Genomic DNA, 19992 nt, shown 5'->3' on the forward strand with positions numbered 1-19992 from the left:
AGAAGAGCTATCAGAGGATTCTACTTCATGAAAATTTGTTAAAAGACGAAATATTAAAATTACATTAGTTAATGATAAAATATTTAGTTCGCAAAGTATTATTATTAGTTCAGTATTAGAGAACATCTCGCTCTTTCCAATGGTTACAGAAAGTTTTGGTTAGTGAACTGCAAATAACCATAGCAAGTAATACATTAGATACAAAATTAATTTTCTAGCAAACTTAAATAATTGGTCTAAGAATGAAAACAAGTTTCTATGTTACCGTATTTTAAATCGCAGAAAGAAACATACAGAGGAATCATTGTTGTTACTTCTACCCTGGGTAAGTACTACAAATTTAAAGTAAACACTGGATTCAAATAGAAGACATTTCCAGAAGGATGACTTTCAGTGGTACTCCTGGTTAGAGTATCATCATTTATATTTATTATATAATAATTGGTAGATTCTATTTAAATGAATATATCGTTGATTTATTTAATATTTGATGAAGTTTAGTGCTCTTTTCAGTTCCCATGTTATGTGAGACGTAGACCTACGATTTACGGTGGAATTCAAACCACCATAATGAGTTCACTGTTCTCCCATTGGAAATTAAGCCCGGGACTATGTGCATCAAAATTTTCGCGTTATCCGCCGAACCATCCAGCAGTGATTTGATCGGAATCGCAACAAATAAATACAAACGCTATGATTGGCCAAATTAAAAGATTATCGCGGGTACCTGATAATCATATGCTAGTGCAAATTAGAAATATCAACTGAATGACACGACTCTGTTTATAGTAGCTAGTGTGTGTTCGTCTGGAAGGAGACCTTACACTGTAAAAGACACAAAATATCACACAAGCTCGCATCGGATCCAAAATATTGATCCTTGTAAGTTTTGAGCAGTAAATACAAATCAAGATCATGAGATGTTATATCTAAATTATGTAACATTTCGCAGATACGCTCCCACTTTTTCATTTCTCTCTCTCTCTCTTTTATTTTGATTTTCGAAATTCATAAAAAGAATATTTACTTCCTCTTCAAAAGATACTTTTATTTTTAGAAAATGAGATGAAATATTTCAGTTTAACGTCCAGTGATTATGTCTTTTAGGCTAAGGCAGGCGTATGATTGAGACAAGTGAATAATTATGGAAGAGTTAGTGGTATGGGATTGTGGAAGGAAAGGGAAATACTCCCAAATTACCATGGACATGATGTTTTCCACCAGAAATTTACTCGGGTGGGGATTGAACAAGGGATCCCACAAAACAAAGGTAAGGGCTCCACCACTGAGCCACCGTGCTGCCTTTTTTTAAAGAGAAATGTCCTTGGCTATAATTAGTATTGTTAACGAAAACGAGAAAGAAAAAAGTAAGAGAGGTTAAATTATGAAATGTTGTGATTACTGGAAATCAAGCGATATCACAAGTAATCTCCACTCTGGACTCGTAAAGGTTGGAAATATAATTTCTATTACCAGCTTGCAGCTGGGAGTATCGGTAATCACAAATCTATATTGATAATTGCCAGTAATAATTAGGCCAAGTCTGTATTTGTTAAAAATGAAGGAACATTCGGAATTGGTACGAATGAAATGACCGTTTAATGTATAGTGAGAAACTCACCTTAGCAACACAATACAGAGATTGATTAAGGTCAAGAGTCTAACGTCACGAACCCTGTAGACACCCGGAAAGCATACAGTCGGACCTAGATAGGAGGTAGGACGTTGTTCATCAGAGTCGAATGAAATTGCATCAAGGAAAATGCATAAATGGAAATGATTTTAAAAAAATAAATAGAACATGCTCATCAAGCCGCAGAGGAACATTAATAGTGCATTTGGGCCATAGGTTGTGAATGAACGAACGATTCGCTGTTGGTTTTCAAATTTCGTTACGGTGATACAGCATTACAAAACGAGACATGCGAACACCGGCCAACATCATATTCAAAATAATTCTGCAGGAACTACGTGAAGGCGGATTCTCATAGGAGAGTTGCGCCATTGCAAACTAGTTAGGCGTTATACAATTTTAAATAGTATATGAAATCAAATGCTTTTGTTATTTTCAGCTGTTATTAACTCTCAGACATTTGTTTCCTACTATGAGCAGAATGGAAGGTTATCATCTTGTTCTGGCAGATGCAAGAGATATTTAGCTTTACAAATTATCTATAGAGTAATTTACAACAAAAGTTCGGAACGGGAATGCATTTTATCAATTTAAAATATTATTTTGGATATTCCAGAAGTTATTCAGAAGGATATGTACATTATTCAGGTAGAAACGTTTTGAAAACAATTTTATTTGAATTTAATAACTTATTGGATTGCTGAGATTGAAATGCCTTATCACTTTTTCTAACCCAAATATGCCGTGGATGTTTTCAGCTGCTAAGTGTGTAGAATACCCCAATTTGAATTTGTAAAAAACAAATGAAAATAAAACTTCAATTGTGTATCCTTCCTGGTGCACTTGCACATGATCTTATTTAACGAAACAATGTAGAGCATCTCAGCATGTTTCCTGAGTACGTACTGAGTTAGTGATGTTGTAAATGTGACCTCGGGCCATCCATTGGTTTGTGTTACAATATCCGATTTCCAAGCAGATGAAAAGGGACATTTCAATTGCAATAATTCATTATTTTCAAAATATCATGCTAGACATATTTGTAGCCTTGATAGTTGTGTCTTTCAATGATCAATTTGATAAACTGTAGTAGTTGGGTAGATGAGTGAGAGAAATTGTGATATCACAAATCCTTTAGTCCTTTTTATTGACTTCTTGACAATTTAGGTATATTTCCCTAACCTTTAAATATCTTTTCAATCTTTAAATTAGATCTAATATAAAATGACTTGTAAGTAAATACGACAGAACACATGTGTCTTGTTTAGAAAATTTGAATGAAGAAATTGAATATTTCTAAGCGAAGCACATCAGAAAGTAACCATTTGAGTAAGCTTTCGGGTATTTGAGTTTAAAGAGTTTTAAAGTGCGGGACACCCGAGTTCAATTCTCGGTGGGAGCTCATATGATTCGTATTCCATGTTAAGTTGTAGGTTCACGTCTCATATAGCCTCGCTGCTGAACGTAATCCTAAACTCTAATTAAACCAACCAATCAATTAAGGGGAGGTTTCACTGTATGCTAATATATTATATTATATTATATTACACTAGTATATTATATTAGGATGTAAACCTTTTATAATAGAAAATAATCCAACAGTAATAATTTAGCTGTTTTTCCCTTGGAATATTGCTAACGCTAATAGTACACGTGATTCTAATTGAGGATTTGAGCTACATGCTGAGAACGCTGAGAATGGAATCAAGATCTTGGTACTAAAGCTTGCATTTTTTCCTTTTCTCTACGACGGAAATTAGTATGATTAGTTTTTCAAGTAATGACAACATAGGCTCTTAAACAAACGTTGATAAATTTATTCCTCGTATTAGGAAAATTTTGGGTGTCTACATCTTGATAGCTCAAATCACACTTTGATACTAAAGTATACCATATTTTGCATTAAAATTATCATCTGAAGCTAGGTACTTTGAAATAAAATAATATTTTTTGTTTCACATTTCAGAAAAGATAAACAAGGATGAGAAATACTTATATAGTTGAAATTGCCATACTTCTAATAGCGATTATGAAAGCTGAATGCTGGGATTTCAAGAAAATTTTCAAAGAATATAAAATGAATTCCGATGCCACACAAGAACTGTCACATTTTTTTCCACTCTACTGTAACGCTACAAGTCAGATAAATATTTTGTGTTTTATTCCAGAATCGCATATTTGCAGTCTATGGATAAATCAGTGGCTCATGCTTCCCATATACCTTACGCAGTTTATACTTTTGAGTTAAATAAATGTAATGTATCATCAGCATCTTCACGTTCTGAACAAATAGTAAACAAGAACCAGTGTAATGTTATTATTCTTAATGACAAAGAAAGTTTTAACCAGTCGATTTCTCAGATTGAAGACTTGCCAGTTTGGAACCCTATGGACAAAATGGCAATTGCATTCTTAAACGTTCAAGATTATGATTTAAATAGAATGTTTAAGTTTTTGTGGAGCAAGAAAATAGTAAACGTAGAAATTGTCCTTAGACTAGAAACCTGTAACCTTGACAATTATAAAAAATGTTGTTACTATTCATTTTCTTATGATCCATTCAATACAAATGTAAAGTTGAAACAACGAACACTATTCGTGATAGATGATACCATAATCGATAAAACACAGAAGATAAGAAATGTTTTCGGTTATCCTTTAAACATACTCCTGATTTATGAAGATTTTGCTAAATCAGTTACAGAAACTGAAGACGGAACAATACTTTTTAATGATATAATTTTGGAAACTATAATACAATCTATGAACTTTACACCTAGATTGAGAAAACGTAGAGAAAAATGCATAGCATGCGATATATCGATAATTGGATCAGAGACCGATATAATTACTTCTGCTCCTTTACCTATTCTTCCTGAATTCTATGAAGAGGTCGAGTACTTGACACCCATGTTATCTTCTCATTTGACATTCATTACTCCAAAAGAAAAGCCGATTCCGCAGTGGTTGAGGTTTGTTTTGCCATTCCACATCACTTTATGGATTTTGGTGTTCCTGCTAGTTTTTGCCATCATATGTTTCACTCATTTTTCTGGATGGACATTTGCAAGACATAACAAAGCACGAGGTGATAGAGAAATAGTATTGTACACGATACGCATTGTGTTACAAATGTCTGTTGATCAGCCAGTAAGTAGATCGGAGAGAACATTATTCCTCTTTTCTATTGCTGGATTTTTAATTCTAACATCTTTGTATCAAAGTTCATTGGTGAGCTTTATGATTAATCCCAAATACTATCCTGCTTTAGATACTCGTGAAGATGTTGCAAAATCAGAGCTCCCAGTGGAGGTAACGAACGAATACTATAATTTACTTGCTGAAGCGTCTGATCCATTTCTAAGACTTATAAATTTACGAACAAAAATAGTACCTGATGGAATACAATCAATGGGATCTCTTGTCCAACATCAGAATAAAATTGTGGTAGACGTAAATGTAGTTGCTGATCTTGTAGATCAAAACTTTAGATTTAAATATGGAACTTCCATGTTTCACATCTCTAATGAGAATTTGGGGCGCTATTTTGGATCGTTTATCGTTCCTAGGAATTCCCCTTATACTTTACGGATGAATGTTCTTATAATAAGATTACTCGAAGCTGGTTATAAATACAAACTTACTTCATTAGCAATAAGAGACAAAACTTTCCAAAAAACCCATCAAATCACAAAGGAAGAAGACATTCCGTTATCGTTATACCACCTTCAGACACCATTTTACTTCCTTCTTGCTGGTTTATTTCTAAGCTGCGTTGCTTTCCTCTTAGAGAAGTACAAGAGACATAAATAGTGGTTCATAACGCTATGTAACCTGAAATGATTCTTTACTCAAATAATATACGAAGATTATATTCTATGAATACTAGTTATTTAATTATTTCCATAAAATTATTATTTGATTAATTGTTCGAAAATGCATTTGACACACAGTTTCGTGTATAAAGAATTACTTTTGAAGTAATCATACGAGTTATAAATTAGAATTTGTATAGACCTTCCACGTGGCTAAATGGTGTCGATTCGTGTTCGATTCTCGGTGGAACTTAATGTGGCGCAGATCTCAAGTTAAGCTGTAAACCCATCTCTTAGGCAACCTTGCTGTTGAAAGGGAAAATAAACATTTTACATGTGTGCAAATGTACTTAATCATTCTCATGAAGCAAAAAGTGATTGTATCTCGAGGTTCTTGCATAAACTCATATTCTTTCTTGCATAAAAGAAATATATATATATATATAAACAAACTTTCAGCCATGCTAGATTTTGAGGACCAGTTTTATTTATTTAGTTTATTTAGTTTTACGTATTTTACGACTAAATTCTTAGAAGAAAGAGCAACTCTTTGAGTAGAAACAATTGTTGGAAAACTTTAACACACCACTTTTAACAACCTTAAAAGCGCATATTAACTCTACGAAAAAAATATGGATTATCATTATCGCAATAACAGTCTGTTCAGCATGTAAAAAACATCTTTGTGAATGTAAAGAAATTTTGTCAATAATAATAATGGAGTTAACCTATTCAGTGGATTTGTACAAACACCGTGTGCGTGGGTTTCCTCGGGGTTCTCCCGTTTCCTCCCACTTTCTTCATTCCACCATTTCATTCATTACTCATCATCACCGTCTCCTTTAGCCTAACCGGCATAACCGTGGGACGTAAAACTCAAAGATTTCATTTCATTTCATTTCAGTGGATTTGTACAGTATACTGTACATCGAACTTAGGTATGCATTAGGGACACTTATTGATTTAATTGAGATAAAATTATAATTATTCGTCTTAACATTTATTTTGGACCCTTAAGGTATACCCTACTTTATAATGAAAAATTAAAAAAATATATACATCTACATGTATTTTTCAAAATGTACACTATAATGTACATTTTCTCTGTAGCATTTGTATATAGTACACATAAAGTGACAAATTTCAGAACACTATACTAGATTTTTGAGTATGATAAAATGTACTATAGAAATGCCTCTTTTGTGATTACACACCATAAGAAATCACTTTTGGTGGAATTCATAAAAAAACAATTTCTTTTTTGATTTAGACACAACTGTACTTGGTATTTTTGACAAACAAAGTGAGACCTGATCTATCCGTATGTCTGATTGGTTCATCCCGACCATCATGAATAGGAAGATGGTCTACTTCGTTCACTTTTACACTTCGTCAGTGAACTTTGTGGTGGAAAAACACCGTGTGCCTGGGTTTTCTCGCGGTTCTCCGTTTCCTCCCACATTTTTCATTCGACCATTGCCTCCATTTCTCATCATCATCGTCTCCTTTAACCTAGCCGGCATAATTATGGGATGTAAAACTGATTTTTTTTTTCATTTTTACGTGCGTTCCAATCATAATCCACTGCACAGAATAGACTTTCTCCACGGGACTAAGGTTTTGTCAAATACGTTTTAACGCAAATTAAAATAATGAGTGTTATTTGGCACAGTATTTCTTTCAGAAATAATGTTCCGGGGGGCACTGCTGACACTATTCTATTTGTTATTATAAACGTATTATTTTGGTCAGTAACACTCAAAATTAGTCTTCTGCAATACACAAACGAGCAATTATTTATGTTGATCAGCCCTGTTTACTCGATAAAAATACAGTTTTAAAACACAAGGAAAGCACAATTTTTACAAAGCACAGACAGTGCCACATTAGTAGTTCAATGATTGATCAACAAGTAGCAACACTGTCTATGTACAATCTTCAATGAACACCAAACACTGCAATTCAATGACCACAGATGCATTTGAATGACTGTTGGACGGTTTTCATTCTTAAAGGAAATAGTTGCAAACTATGTACAGTATACTTTACATTTTCCTTCAATGAGTGTAAAAAGAAAACGTAAATTTGCTACGGAGGAGGTTAAAAGACTAAAAGTACAATATTGCATTTAGTAGAGTTTGAAAATTAAATATTAGTGGTGAAGCATTAAGTTATTACTTTTACTATTAATCATGTTTAGATTAATCAGTTATTCTCTACCTCTATTAGATTGATAACTGAAAACCCAATTCCTTCAGCTTAAACCAACTCAGATATTTTTCAATGATTGTATATAATAGACTAGCCCAGCGTTTCCCAACCTTTTTCAACTTGCGGCACACTACTGGTGTAACTTGGATTCTCGCGGCACACTCATAGATATTATTATTATTATTTGCAAATATAAAATATCATGGTAACTTTTTTCTGTGATAACTGATCTCCTCACAGAGATGAAAGCTCGATCACTGGTTTTCCCCTATGCTAATTCATTATGCTTATTTTTTATTCTAATTTTAAAATAGAAAATAATTGCAATGAAATATAGGACTCAGATTTTTAAAAATACGCTTTCTTTTTCGAAAACTGTATCCAACCTTTCACTAAGAACGAAGATCACTAAATAACGAACAAACAAACAAATGTTTTGTACTTTTAACTTTGCTGTTTTAACCAAAACCGGTGCATATTATTGCAATCACACAGCTTGCGATGGGTCGAAGTCAAAACACACCTGTTGAACAAAGTGTCGTTCTGTCATTCACGTGCGAATGAGTATTCTACGAACGTTCACTTGACGCGTACCGTACAAGTGCTTCCATTTTTCGCTGTTAGTATAACTCTCAATTGAAGCCTAACATAGTAGCTAACCGTGGAAATGAGTACGAGCCGAAATACTGTCTGCTACACAGTAATAGATGTAGAATAATATATTACAATTACAGTAATTTTTTCCATGGTAAAAATTCATACTAATGTGAAATACAAAAATATACATTTTTTCCTATGTCTTGCAATTTGGTTGCTATAGAATTAATAATTTTGTTTCGATTTCCTCGCGGCACATCAGCAGTCCATTCGCGGCACACCAGTGTGCCGCGGTACACCGGTTGGGAAACGCTGGACTAGCCTTTGGCTAGCTGGGGGCTCGCCCCCAGGTTCCCCACGTGTACTCGGCCTACGGCCTCTCATCTCTTATGTATCAGCCTTTGCATCAACAATGAATTTCGTGCACTTGCTCTTTATATTTCCTGGATACGCCCAACAGGGGGCTTCCCACCTTCAATATCGCATTTGCTCGGCCTCGCATCTCTTAAATCCGCAATTGTGCCGAATTTCAAGTTCCTTTTCCTGTTTCAACTATCTAGAAAATAAGATTTTGTACCCCAAGAAAACGTCAATTTAAATAACATGGGAATTTCTTCATCATCCTTTAGACTCCTTAAAAATTAAAAATATTCACTTTTGACAAGCTTCCTGTCGGTTAGTTCTGGAAGGCTACAATCATGCCAAATTTCATCATTCTAATCCTGCCGGAAGTGCCTAAACATTTTGGGGTGTAAAAGACGTTCCATATAAATAACATGGGAAAGATTTTTCTGTTCTCCATAATACCACTACAAAGTTGGAATTTTTAACTTTTACTGACTTCCTGAGGTAACGCTAACGAAAACGTGCCAGCATACCAAATTTCAAGTTTGTATTCCAATTCCAACTACCTAAAATATGAGATTATATGTCCAGAAAATGTCCCATTTAAATACTCTGGGAAGTTTATTAAACTCCCCTTTAGATCTTCTAAAAATTAAAAATATTGACTTTTGGCAATTTTCTGTCGGTTAGTTCCGAAAAGCTACAATCATGTCAAATTTCCTCATTGTAGCCCTACAGGTGCCCTATAATTTTGGGGTGTAAAAGGTGTCCCATATAAATAATATGATAAAGATTTTTCAGTTCCCCATAACACCACTTCAGAGTTGGAAATTTTTATTTTTACTGATTTACTTAGGTAATGCAAACGAAAACGCACAAGCATACCGAACGTCAAGTTTTCATTCCAATTCCGACTACCTAAAATACGAGATTATAAGTCCAAAAAAGTCCCATTAAATAACATGTGGAAATTCTTCATCCCAACCTTTAGACCCCCTAAAAATTAAAAATATTTACTTCTGGCAATTTTCCTGCCGGTTAGTTCTGGAAAGCTACAATCATGCCAAATTTCAAATTTCCACGTCAACGGGAAGTATTTCTTTAATTTATGTCAGTTCATGCAGTTTTATATATAGTTAAGATTTGGAAAATTTGATAGTGGGGATGCCAGGAATAAGTCAGCACCCAACTTCAAATCGTGAATAATTCTGTCTGGTTGATACTTCAAAATTTAATTGATTCAGCTCAAACCAGATCAAATTATTATTGTTGCAAATGTTTCCCGATAAGATTCCCAATTAGAGTTCAAACGATTGCATGTTCACCTTCCATTCTGGAGCCAATTCAGGAGTCATACAGTGAGGGGAGTCGCCATATGGTGCCTGACTCTTACCACATGAGTCTATCTAGAAAAATACGTTCAACATGCCATCGAACTGAAGGGTTATCCCACTATGCAATGTAGCATCATTTATCTTCAAGGAGGTTATAGAAATAGTCAGAAATAAGAAAGAACTTTCGAAGTAAATAGTAGAAACATACTTGAGAACATCGAAGAACTTTGAATTACCACTTGAAGTTGTGAAAAAGTCTCTAGGACTGGTGATAACGTAATTTAAATCAAACTGCATTCAAGTAGCAATGTAATAATATAGTAGCCAGGCTATCTATATTGTAATCATGAAGTATAAATGTATTTGATTGGTCATCAAAGTCTACTTGCAAATAAATAACGGGGCTGTTACAAACATGTTTACGATGGTATAAGAAATCTAAGTTCAGATTCGGAACAAGCTTGTCGAAATCATTACGAAACAGTCAACAGTATTTATCTAAGAAAAAACTTTGTAGGCTGGTGAAGTCGGACTAATATCAAAGGCCTTCCAGTATCTTGCAGAATTAGATTGGTAACCAAAAGGCCAAAGAAAATATTTGAAACTAAAAATTAAAGTCGTTATTTAGGCATATTATGATGGCTAGCAACATACTCCCTGTTAGGCATGGAGTTAGAATAGAAAATGAATAAATTATATACTTTTCCATTTCTGTCTGCTGGTTGAATGAAACTTACTCCCAGGTCGCCATTTGGCATTACTGATCATACCTATAGCATTCATTGATATGTCCAATAATAAAAATCTCATTTTGCAGGTATGTCTATAGTCCCCTAACCGAATCACCCGTATGAGCTACTACAAGACAGTGTAAACAAGAGAGTTAAAGAGTATGAGATAATAACTACATATTGTTAGAAGTATTTGCAAAGCGGAAACGGTTTAGATAGTAAATGAAGAAATACTAAGGAAAATTCCATATTAAAACAAGTAACATTGTCACCTGTAAAACACATATGATTTTTTTTACCACTTCCGGTTTTGCTGGAGAAATTAGAATGAATACGGAAAAGGTTTGAGAACGTTTAATTTATTGCACCAAACCGCAATAAGCTATCTATTACCGTTTTTACCCTGTGTCAATGAAGGTTAAAACGGAAGTGGTTGATTTCTGCTACTTCCGGTTTGAATAGATAGTTAACAAAGAATGTGGTATATATATTCTTAGAGCGGTAAATCTATTTCAAGAGACCGTTCCTCGCTACCTCCTATTGTGTTTGCTCTATGTGGATCAAGATTAAAACCAGAAATTTTAGTTAATTATAATTAGTACGAGTTTTAGTAACGAGTTAAGAACTGAAATGAAATCTATTCTTAAGATGTTTAATCGAGTGTTCGAAACCGCTTCTCGCTGTCTATTACTATTTTTGTTCTGTAGTGATCAACGCTAAAACTGGAAAATAGTTGACTTCTGTTACTTTCAGTGGATGGATCACCTCCATCAACAAACTCGATAACCAAGTAGTTCTTGAGATATTATGTACCCTAGGTGGACAAGGTAACTGTGCAAAGATTTGATAAACTAAACTACTTAAAAAATGAATCAGGAAAGATAGATTAGCGACAATGAAACTTATTAATTTTCCAACGAGGATTGGAGATTCAAGTTAAAGTACGGTTTTATATGTGATCAGTCAAAACGTCATGTTTTTTTGTTAAAGTCCTTTAAAATCAGTAACCCAGTATGGTATAGGACTCAAAAGATGTCATTCAAGTGGTATTTACAGGTTCTTAATTATACTGAAGTGCAGCTTATGCATCTCTCCTTACATCTGATGTTAAGGGCTTCCATCGACATATGAAAATATAACCCGTATCATTCTCTCTCTCTATCAGCTTCCTGTCTGCTCTGCACTTTAAAAGTCATATTTTCTAAGGAAACTAACATTTCTGATCGAAATCATCCTATACGTGTATTTTAGGAAAAAAGGGGAATGACTTTGGATGTTATCATACATGTCGAGTACAACAACAAACTTCACACAAACATGCATTGCGTTTATGTTGAAGTGCGTACTATGACACTACACGACATGAAACTGGTGCCAAATTTGAAGAGGACTGAGTAGGATACTGTAGAGTTATGACAGCAAATGTCCGAAAATGCCGATCGCTAACGCTCTCGCCTTCTGTGCGAGCGGACCCGGGTTCGATTCCCGGTGGGGTCACTCGTTCGAAAAAGTGTAACACGCTTTTCAGGCCAGCCACTCTGAATGAAGTTTTCCTGGGCTTTTCTCATTCACACCAGGCAAATGCCGGGGAGGTACCTAACTTATAGGTCCCAGGCCGTTTCCTTCCTTCCCCAATCCTTTCTTCCTTCCCTTTCTCCGGATTGTGTGCTCGTCGAGGGACGTCATCCCTCAAATTCCCACAGTTCATCTGCTGTATTCACGGGCACTACGAACACATTTCCTATCAACTAACCGCAAGACACAAGAGTCCAAGAGTGTTAGGTCAGGTGACCTAGGTAGCCATTGGACTGGTCCGAAATGTCCCACCCAACGGCTATGATACTGTAAGTGAGAGTATTGGGTGACAGTTCGAGTCGAGTGATATGATGCATCGTACATTTTGTACCACATCGTGTGGAGTTTAGCAAGGGGAGAATCCTCTAAATATGGAAGTAACATATTAACTTCTTATTAAGATCATAAATGTACGAATTGTTCCATTCGTTAATTCATTGAATTATCTTCATAGAATTCAAACAAGGTACGAATAACAAACAAAATCATAATGATATTTTAAAGCAAAAATCAATTGAGTACGGTTTTCTCGAACGCCGTAACTTTAGCTTAAGTTACATGACCAACGAATTCATTCAAGTTACATTGAAAGTCATAAACAGGAATACAGTATTGAGCGTTATTTACTTCTACAGTTCTTCGTTTCTTACTTTGAGAATTTTTGCCATCTATGAGATTTCTACGAAATCCAATTCGAACGAAATTAGATCTAATGCTTACATGTTTCTTAGGTGTACGTAATCGTACTACACTAAGATTAGGTTCAGTTACACGACCACTATTACTGTTACTACTAAGGTTAGGTTCGGTTATCTTACCGGTAAAATTAGGTTCACTTCTCATTCGTTTTACTGGTGGCGAGATGTCGTGTCTCCTAACATATCTGTATCTATTCTTTCCACAATACTCACGGTACTTTGTCCTACCATGGGTTTTGTTTCTTCTGTAATTAGGTTGGGTTACATTACCGGTACACGTGAATTTAACATCATCTTGTACATTGGGATCACACTTTAATCTCACATGAATGTATCGAATTTGGTTTCGATTAAGGTTAGTTTGGTTCAGGTTAGTACTGTATTGCACCATTGATGGATTTTCAAAATTTTGCAATGTCACACTTAGATGATTGAAATCAACGTACTGTATCACGTTCTGTAAAGGCATAATCGGATTGTTCACTATTATCATTTTGGTCTTTTCGTTGAATGAACATTTCAATAGCTCCAACTTACACTGCCAATCACCACAAAGACTGATGTGAACACACGTTCTCCTTTTGAATTTCACGAATTCTGGAATCAATTTTCTTCCTATTACATAAAATTAATATCGGGTACATATCATTAAACAATTCCATTATAATTACTTCGTCTCCTGAATTAATGTCATGTTGCATATACTGTGAATACAAGCAAACAATAGCATTCACTAGACGAGAACGATCATAACTTTTCGCACATTGATGCATACCAAAATCTTCATTACACGCAGCATCCATAAGACAAACAAAGACTTTCGAATGAAAAGAAAATTTAGGATAATCTGACCCAACCAATACGGCAGTATGTTTTTGCGAAAACTCAGTAAATTTCACTAACGTAAACTTAAGATCTGCATTTTCCGTTGTTTCTGTAACACCTACCCCGATATACCTTACACCTACAACCCAAGAATCTTTCGGACGTCCTATTCTCCAGTATATTTTAAACATGAATTTGTTAATGATAGAATTCCTTTCATTACTCTTAAGGGTCTTTTGTGTGATATTATTGTTTTAAATGTACATGATCCAACAGAAGATAAGGATGACGATATGAAGGACACTTTTTACGAAGAAGTATCACGGATATTCGACCAAATTTCACGATATCGTATGACAATTGTATTAGAGGATTTCAATGCGAAGGTAGGGCGACAGGATATTTTCAAACCGGTTTAAGGAAAGAAAGTCTCAATAAGGAAAGTAATGACAACGGCGTTAGTTTCATGAACCTTGGAACATCCAAACACCTTATCGTGAATAATACAAAATTCCCACATCACGACGTTCATAAATACATATGAACCTCTCCAGATAAAAGAACACACAGTAAAATTGGTCACATTTTAGTAGATAGAAGAAGGCAGTCTAGCATAACTGATGTTCGCTCGTTCAGAGAACTGACTGTAACACATCACTTTCTACTAACAGCAATAACGAAAGAGAGATAGATAGAGAGAGAGAGAGATTATCGTTGAACAAAGAGAATATTCAACATCTGAAAACGGAGAGGTTTATTTTAAAAAGATTACAGGAGAACCAGGCGAGAGAGGAATGCCAGATTGAAGTGTAATAGATTCTCATTTTTAGAAAGTTTTGAGAGCACTAATATTGAGGATACTTGGGTTCAAATTAGAGATAGCATAAAAATTTCAGCAAGAGAAAAATTGGGGCACGCGGAAATAGGTAGGAACAAATCATGGTACGACCAGGAATGCACCAATCTAACGGAAATGGGAAAATAGACGAAACTGCGTTCGCTACAAAATCCAAACGTTATAACTATATTAAATTTTGATGACAAACTTTCAAAATGTTTAGAAAAGAGAAACGCGATTTTTTGAAAGCTTAAATTAATAGTCTTAAAAATAATAGTAAAAGAAAATAATTCGAGGCATGTTCAAGGGCATCAACGAATTTAAGATAGGGTATCAACCTCATGCGTATATATTAAAGAGAAACGACGGAACAATTCTTACTGATACAGATAATATCTTGAATAGATGGAAAGATAAGACGAGAAATATTTACGGTACTTTTCGCCTAGTCTCGATTCTCACCTCCAAAGCGGACGATAATTTGAGTTAGCCTTGTCCCGTCTAGAATGAAAAATGTTAATTCTCTTCTCGATTTGGTTTGTTTTGTTTTAGAAACGAGATCAGAAATTCCTCTTCTCGCTGGCAACATTAAACAAAACCGAAATACTCTTGCCAAAAGTCACGTTTCTGCTTATACTTGTATGACCTAAAAGATAATAAGTTTCTAACTTTTAATATTCTACGAGAAAATTATTGTTATTATTAGTTTATTATTATTACTATTATTATTTCTGAATATTTGATAGTTCAAATTTTGAAACATACGAGTATTCAAATATCTGAAGATAATAAAACTTGTCATTGCCGACCAATTGCCGCCAAAAATCCTAAACTAAAAAAAAGCTACTTCCGAATGTGGATCCCATCTGAGAGCCTCCAGATTACAGGCCATGCCCCTTGACCAGTGAACCAGGATCATTATAAGGTAAGTATTTCATATTTACTGTGTTTACGTTAGATATCTTTGCCTCCGCTTACAAAATTATACGTTATTTTTCTTCGCTTCGAGACGTCTTTCTGTATTTCTCTTATGATGCCATATATAATGATCTTTGGCACAGTTTATATTAATAATGTGAGTTTTTCTTAAACCTTTAGTTCACAATGTCGTTTTTCTGCAAACCAAAGTACAGAAGTGACAGATTTAATTCTCATACTCTACACAAAGCAGTCACCATTACCTGGTCAAATACTATGTTAAGAACGATACAACTAATTTCATTTATTCGACGAACTAGAGAAATATCAGTGCCCACTAATAAATTAAATAGCACACAATCCAGGAAAAATTACACAAATAATAACATATTATGCCGTAATTTAGCCGTGCAAGTTCAAAAGTATTATTATTATTATTATTATTATTATTAGTAGTAGTAGTAGTAGTAGTAGTAGTAGTAGTAGTAGTAATCATAATAATAAATATCACCTTAACAGTATAGTTGTCTATTACGATTATTATTTTTATTCGCCTACTTTTCAACTTACACGACTAAATTACTCCATAATATTATTTTTGTAATGTTTTCTGGATTGTATGTTATTTCACTTTTTAGTAGAGATGCAAGGGCTCGAAAAAAAACGGCTTTTTTTGGAAAAAACTAGGTTTCTTCCGCTTCGCTTTTTTGCTTGGGAAATTTTGGGCTTTTTTGAAAATTTTGCTTTAAACTGATAAAGCAGACTTTGTTTCGCTTCTCTACAACAAAAAACTCATTTAATTAGTGTTTGATGCAGATAATAATATGAAACCTCGAAAATAAGCCCTTCGGGCTCGAAAATAAAGCATAAATTTCAGAAAGATTTTTTTAAAAAATTCTTAACATATTTACATTATGAATTCCAAAAGATTAACCAATATATGTAATAATATTTTAACCTCTTATATATAATAAGTACTTTAAAAAATGATACACAAATAACTAGCGAAATTGTATGTAGTATTTTTACTTAAAAATATCACACACCCTCTTTTTGAAGCAAAATAAAGAAAAATATGAGAGAAATCTCCACATTAAGAGGCTCGTTTCTGGTGGTTCCGTACATTCTTGAAATTTTTCAGTTAAGTTTTAACTTTTATATACATTGTATGAACATTTCGGACAAATTTTTCACTGATTGATCATATACGTAATAATCTGTTACCACCTATCATATGCTTCAGATCTGCAAAATCGGTAAAGCTCCAAATTCTGTAATGCACTGATGTTCCTTAAGCTTGTTCAGAATAGGTAAAGTATCGAATTTTCTGTTCATGGATCATCGTACGTAATAGACGGTTCATCTGAGAGTATGGTTTCCTAGGCTGTAGAATATATAACCACCATCACGGTTTACCCAGTCCTGAAGGTTTCTGAATTTTTAACACGAAAATTCAACATATCGTTACGGAACTTTTTTCTAATACAGAAAAGAAAAACTATGGAAAACATTTAAAAAGAATGGAAAATCAATCACTGTTCCAATTCACAAGAAAGACGACAAAACTGATTGTAATAATTATCGAGGAATTTCTCTTAACATTCTATTAATAAGCTTTACCCCATACAGATGAAATTATTGGAGATTATCAGTGTGGATTTAGTCGAAATCGACCAGATATTTACCATTCGACAAATACTCGAAAAGAAATGGGAATATATTACCCAGTACATCAATTGTTTATTGATTTTAGAAAGGCTTACAACTCGGTTAGGAGGGAAATATTGTACAACATTCTTACATAATTTGGAATACCTAAAAAGCTAGATCTATTAAGTGTTTAAATGAATCCCAGAGTAAAGTTCGAGTAGAAAAATGCGAGCTTCCACGTCGAGATTGACCTGAAACAAGGATATGCGTTATCGCCGTTATTATTCAGCTTTCTTCCGGAGTACGCTATAAGAAAATCAAAGATAGGAACCAGGGCCTAGAGTTCAATGGTATTCACCAGGTTGCAGAGATGATCATTTTTCCTAACCCTCCCTCACCCTCACCCTCAATTGACGCCCCTCCCCCTCACCCTCCATCACACTCACCCTCCATTGACGCCCTCCACTCACCCTCCCTCACACTCACCCTCCATTGACGCCCTCCACTCACCCTCCCTCACACTCACCCTCCATTGACGCCCTCACACTCACCCTCCCTCCCACTCACCCTCCATTGACGCCCTCACACTCACCCTCCCTCACACTCACCCTCCATTGACGCCCTCACACTCACCCTCCCTCACACTCACCCTCCATTGACGCCCTCACACTCACCCTCCCTCACACTCACCCTCAATTACTTTATCGCCCTCACCCTCCAACGCCCTCACCCTCAACTACTAAAATGAGGGTGAGGTGAGGGTGAGGGCGGCCCTCATGAATGCAAAACCCTAAAGATGAACAGATCATGTGATGCTTTGTATTTACCAAGAATTCGCGGTATTTACGGTTGAAGACACAGCACAGAGGGATAAAATAATTCTTGGAAATGCTGTCTGTTGTCACAAAGCAATAGCATTTTTGCACCTGTTACTGCTGTCCACATCGAAGGAAGGTAGGAATGTGCATTACAGTTAGAAAAAAAAAAAAGCTGAAGCAATGAATATAACATTTTCGCACTTTTCTTTCTTCTTCCTGGCCGGGGTCTATATGAATAGTTAACAGAGTTCAAGTAACTTTTTAAACAAAATATAACACTTGTTATTATCCTGGTGCACCTTTGGTCCACGTGGTACCGGGTTCGAATCCTGATGGGCGAAGTTTTAAACGCATTTCGATAATTAAGATTTCACCTTAAACTGTAGGTGTAGGTCTGGTATAACACTGGTGGTGAAAAGGGACGATAAACTCAAAACCTTTGTAAATCAGTAATCGAGTAAAGTTTGGCCTTTAGATCAGGAGCGTCATTTCAGGTTTTGCTTGGAGGGGGCAAGACCCCATGATATAAGTAAAATTTCGCATTTTTCACAGATTTACTACCATTTTATTGATAAGATCTATATAAATCTCATACTCAGAGGGGGGCAATTGCCCCTCCCTGCCCTCCCTAAATGACGCCCCTGCTTTAGATTCTACAATGCTTCTATAGAATATTGTATTAAAATGACCGTAGTAAGAAATGGAAAAAGAAATAGTGGCAAGCAGGAGAAAAGGCAGGCAGGTATTGAAGAAAGAAAAAGAATACTGTCTCCTAAAAGTATTTTTCAAACAATGTTCTGTTTGGCCTACTGCATTATAATTTTCATAATGTATGTTGGCTATTTCATTTTATTTTATTATGTTCGTAAATAAATAAAATAAATAAATAAATAAATTTGTAAACATACATTATGAAAACCATAATGGACTAAGCCAAATAGAGCATTGCTTGAAAAATACTTTTAGGAGACAGTCTCCCTGTACTGACAGAAACCCATCGGTTCGGAGAAGAAATCTTACTGTTTCAACAGAGCTAGTGATGTAGTGCATGGTAAAGCGAGAGATATTATTATTATTATTATTATTATTATTATTATTATTATTATTATTATTATTATTATTATTATTATTATTATTATTATTATAAAATATTTTTATCGCCTTATTCATATCAATTTCGATTGCAACTAGCATGAGAAATTCTCAATTTTGAAAATCAGATTTTTAAAACTAAAGTTAACCCGGATTTTTTTCTTTTAAATCTGGAATGGAATAGATGAATTCACGTCTGAGTGTGAACCCAAGAAATATGGCTATAAGGAAACCTCACAAAATATGCACCATACTACATCAAAATAAAATTAAAAAAAAAAAAAAAAGCTTTTCCAATTGCAATCGTAGAACACATTTACAAACTAATAGTAGAGCCACTTGTACACCACGTGAAGTATGCGGAATCTTGCTGAGATTTTCCGCTTCAAACTTGCTCTGTTTCAGAGGTTTTAACCATACCAAAACTGTTCTTTTTCGGCTTGGGAAAGGAATGCCATTCTATCTGCGTAGCTGTGTAGATTTGAATTCGACATGGGCAATATACCGATTGTAGATTTGGTCTTAAGTGTGATAGTAATGCATACAATTGTATTAGGCGTATATTACTACACGCTAATGGGAGAAAGAAACGGACGTGAATGAGTTACTGGATCCGGCGTCATCATGGACACGGGATTTATTCCACTCTTTTTTCCAGAACTAAAACTACAAGGCTCATTATCGTACCAAATTTTGTTTTCGTTCCTTATCCATTAGTTCTTTTTCGTTTCTCACCAGTATTAACGTTCATTGCATCCATTTCTTATATGCAAGAGTGCATAAAATTATGTTTACTTGTATAATATGTCACAAAATAATAGGAGAGGTATCAAAACGGATATCACAGGAAAAAAATAGATGTAGAAATGAGAAGTTCCCATCCTATCTTAGATTGTGGAGAATATAAATACT

General features: G+C 34.7%; 1 protein-coding gene across 1 annotated transcript; it reads left to right on the forward strand.

Moving 5' to 3' along the window:
- Positions 1-3820: 3820 nt before the first annotated feature.
- On the forward strand, positions 3821-5446 carry LOC145678815 (uncharacterized). The gene has a single exon (XM_081749354.1). It carries the CDS (start codon positions 3821-3823, stop codon positions 5444-5446), a length of 1626 nt encoding a protein of 541 aa, XP_081605480.1.
- The last annotated feature ends 14546 nt before the right edge of the window (positions 5447-19992 follow it).

Source organism: Thermobia domestica, chromosome 1 (assembly GCF_964235325.1).
Source record: "Thermobia domestica chromosome 1, izTheDome1.hap1.1, whole genome shotgun sequence".
Lineage (NCBI taxonomy): Eukaryota > Metazoa > Arthropoda > Insecta > Zygentoma > Lepismatidae > Thermobia > Thermobia domestica.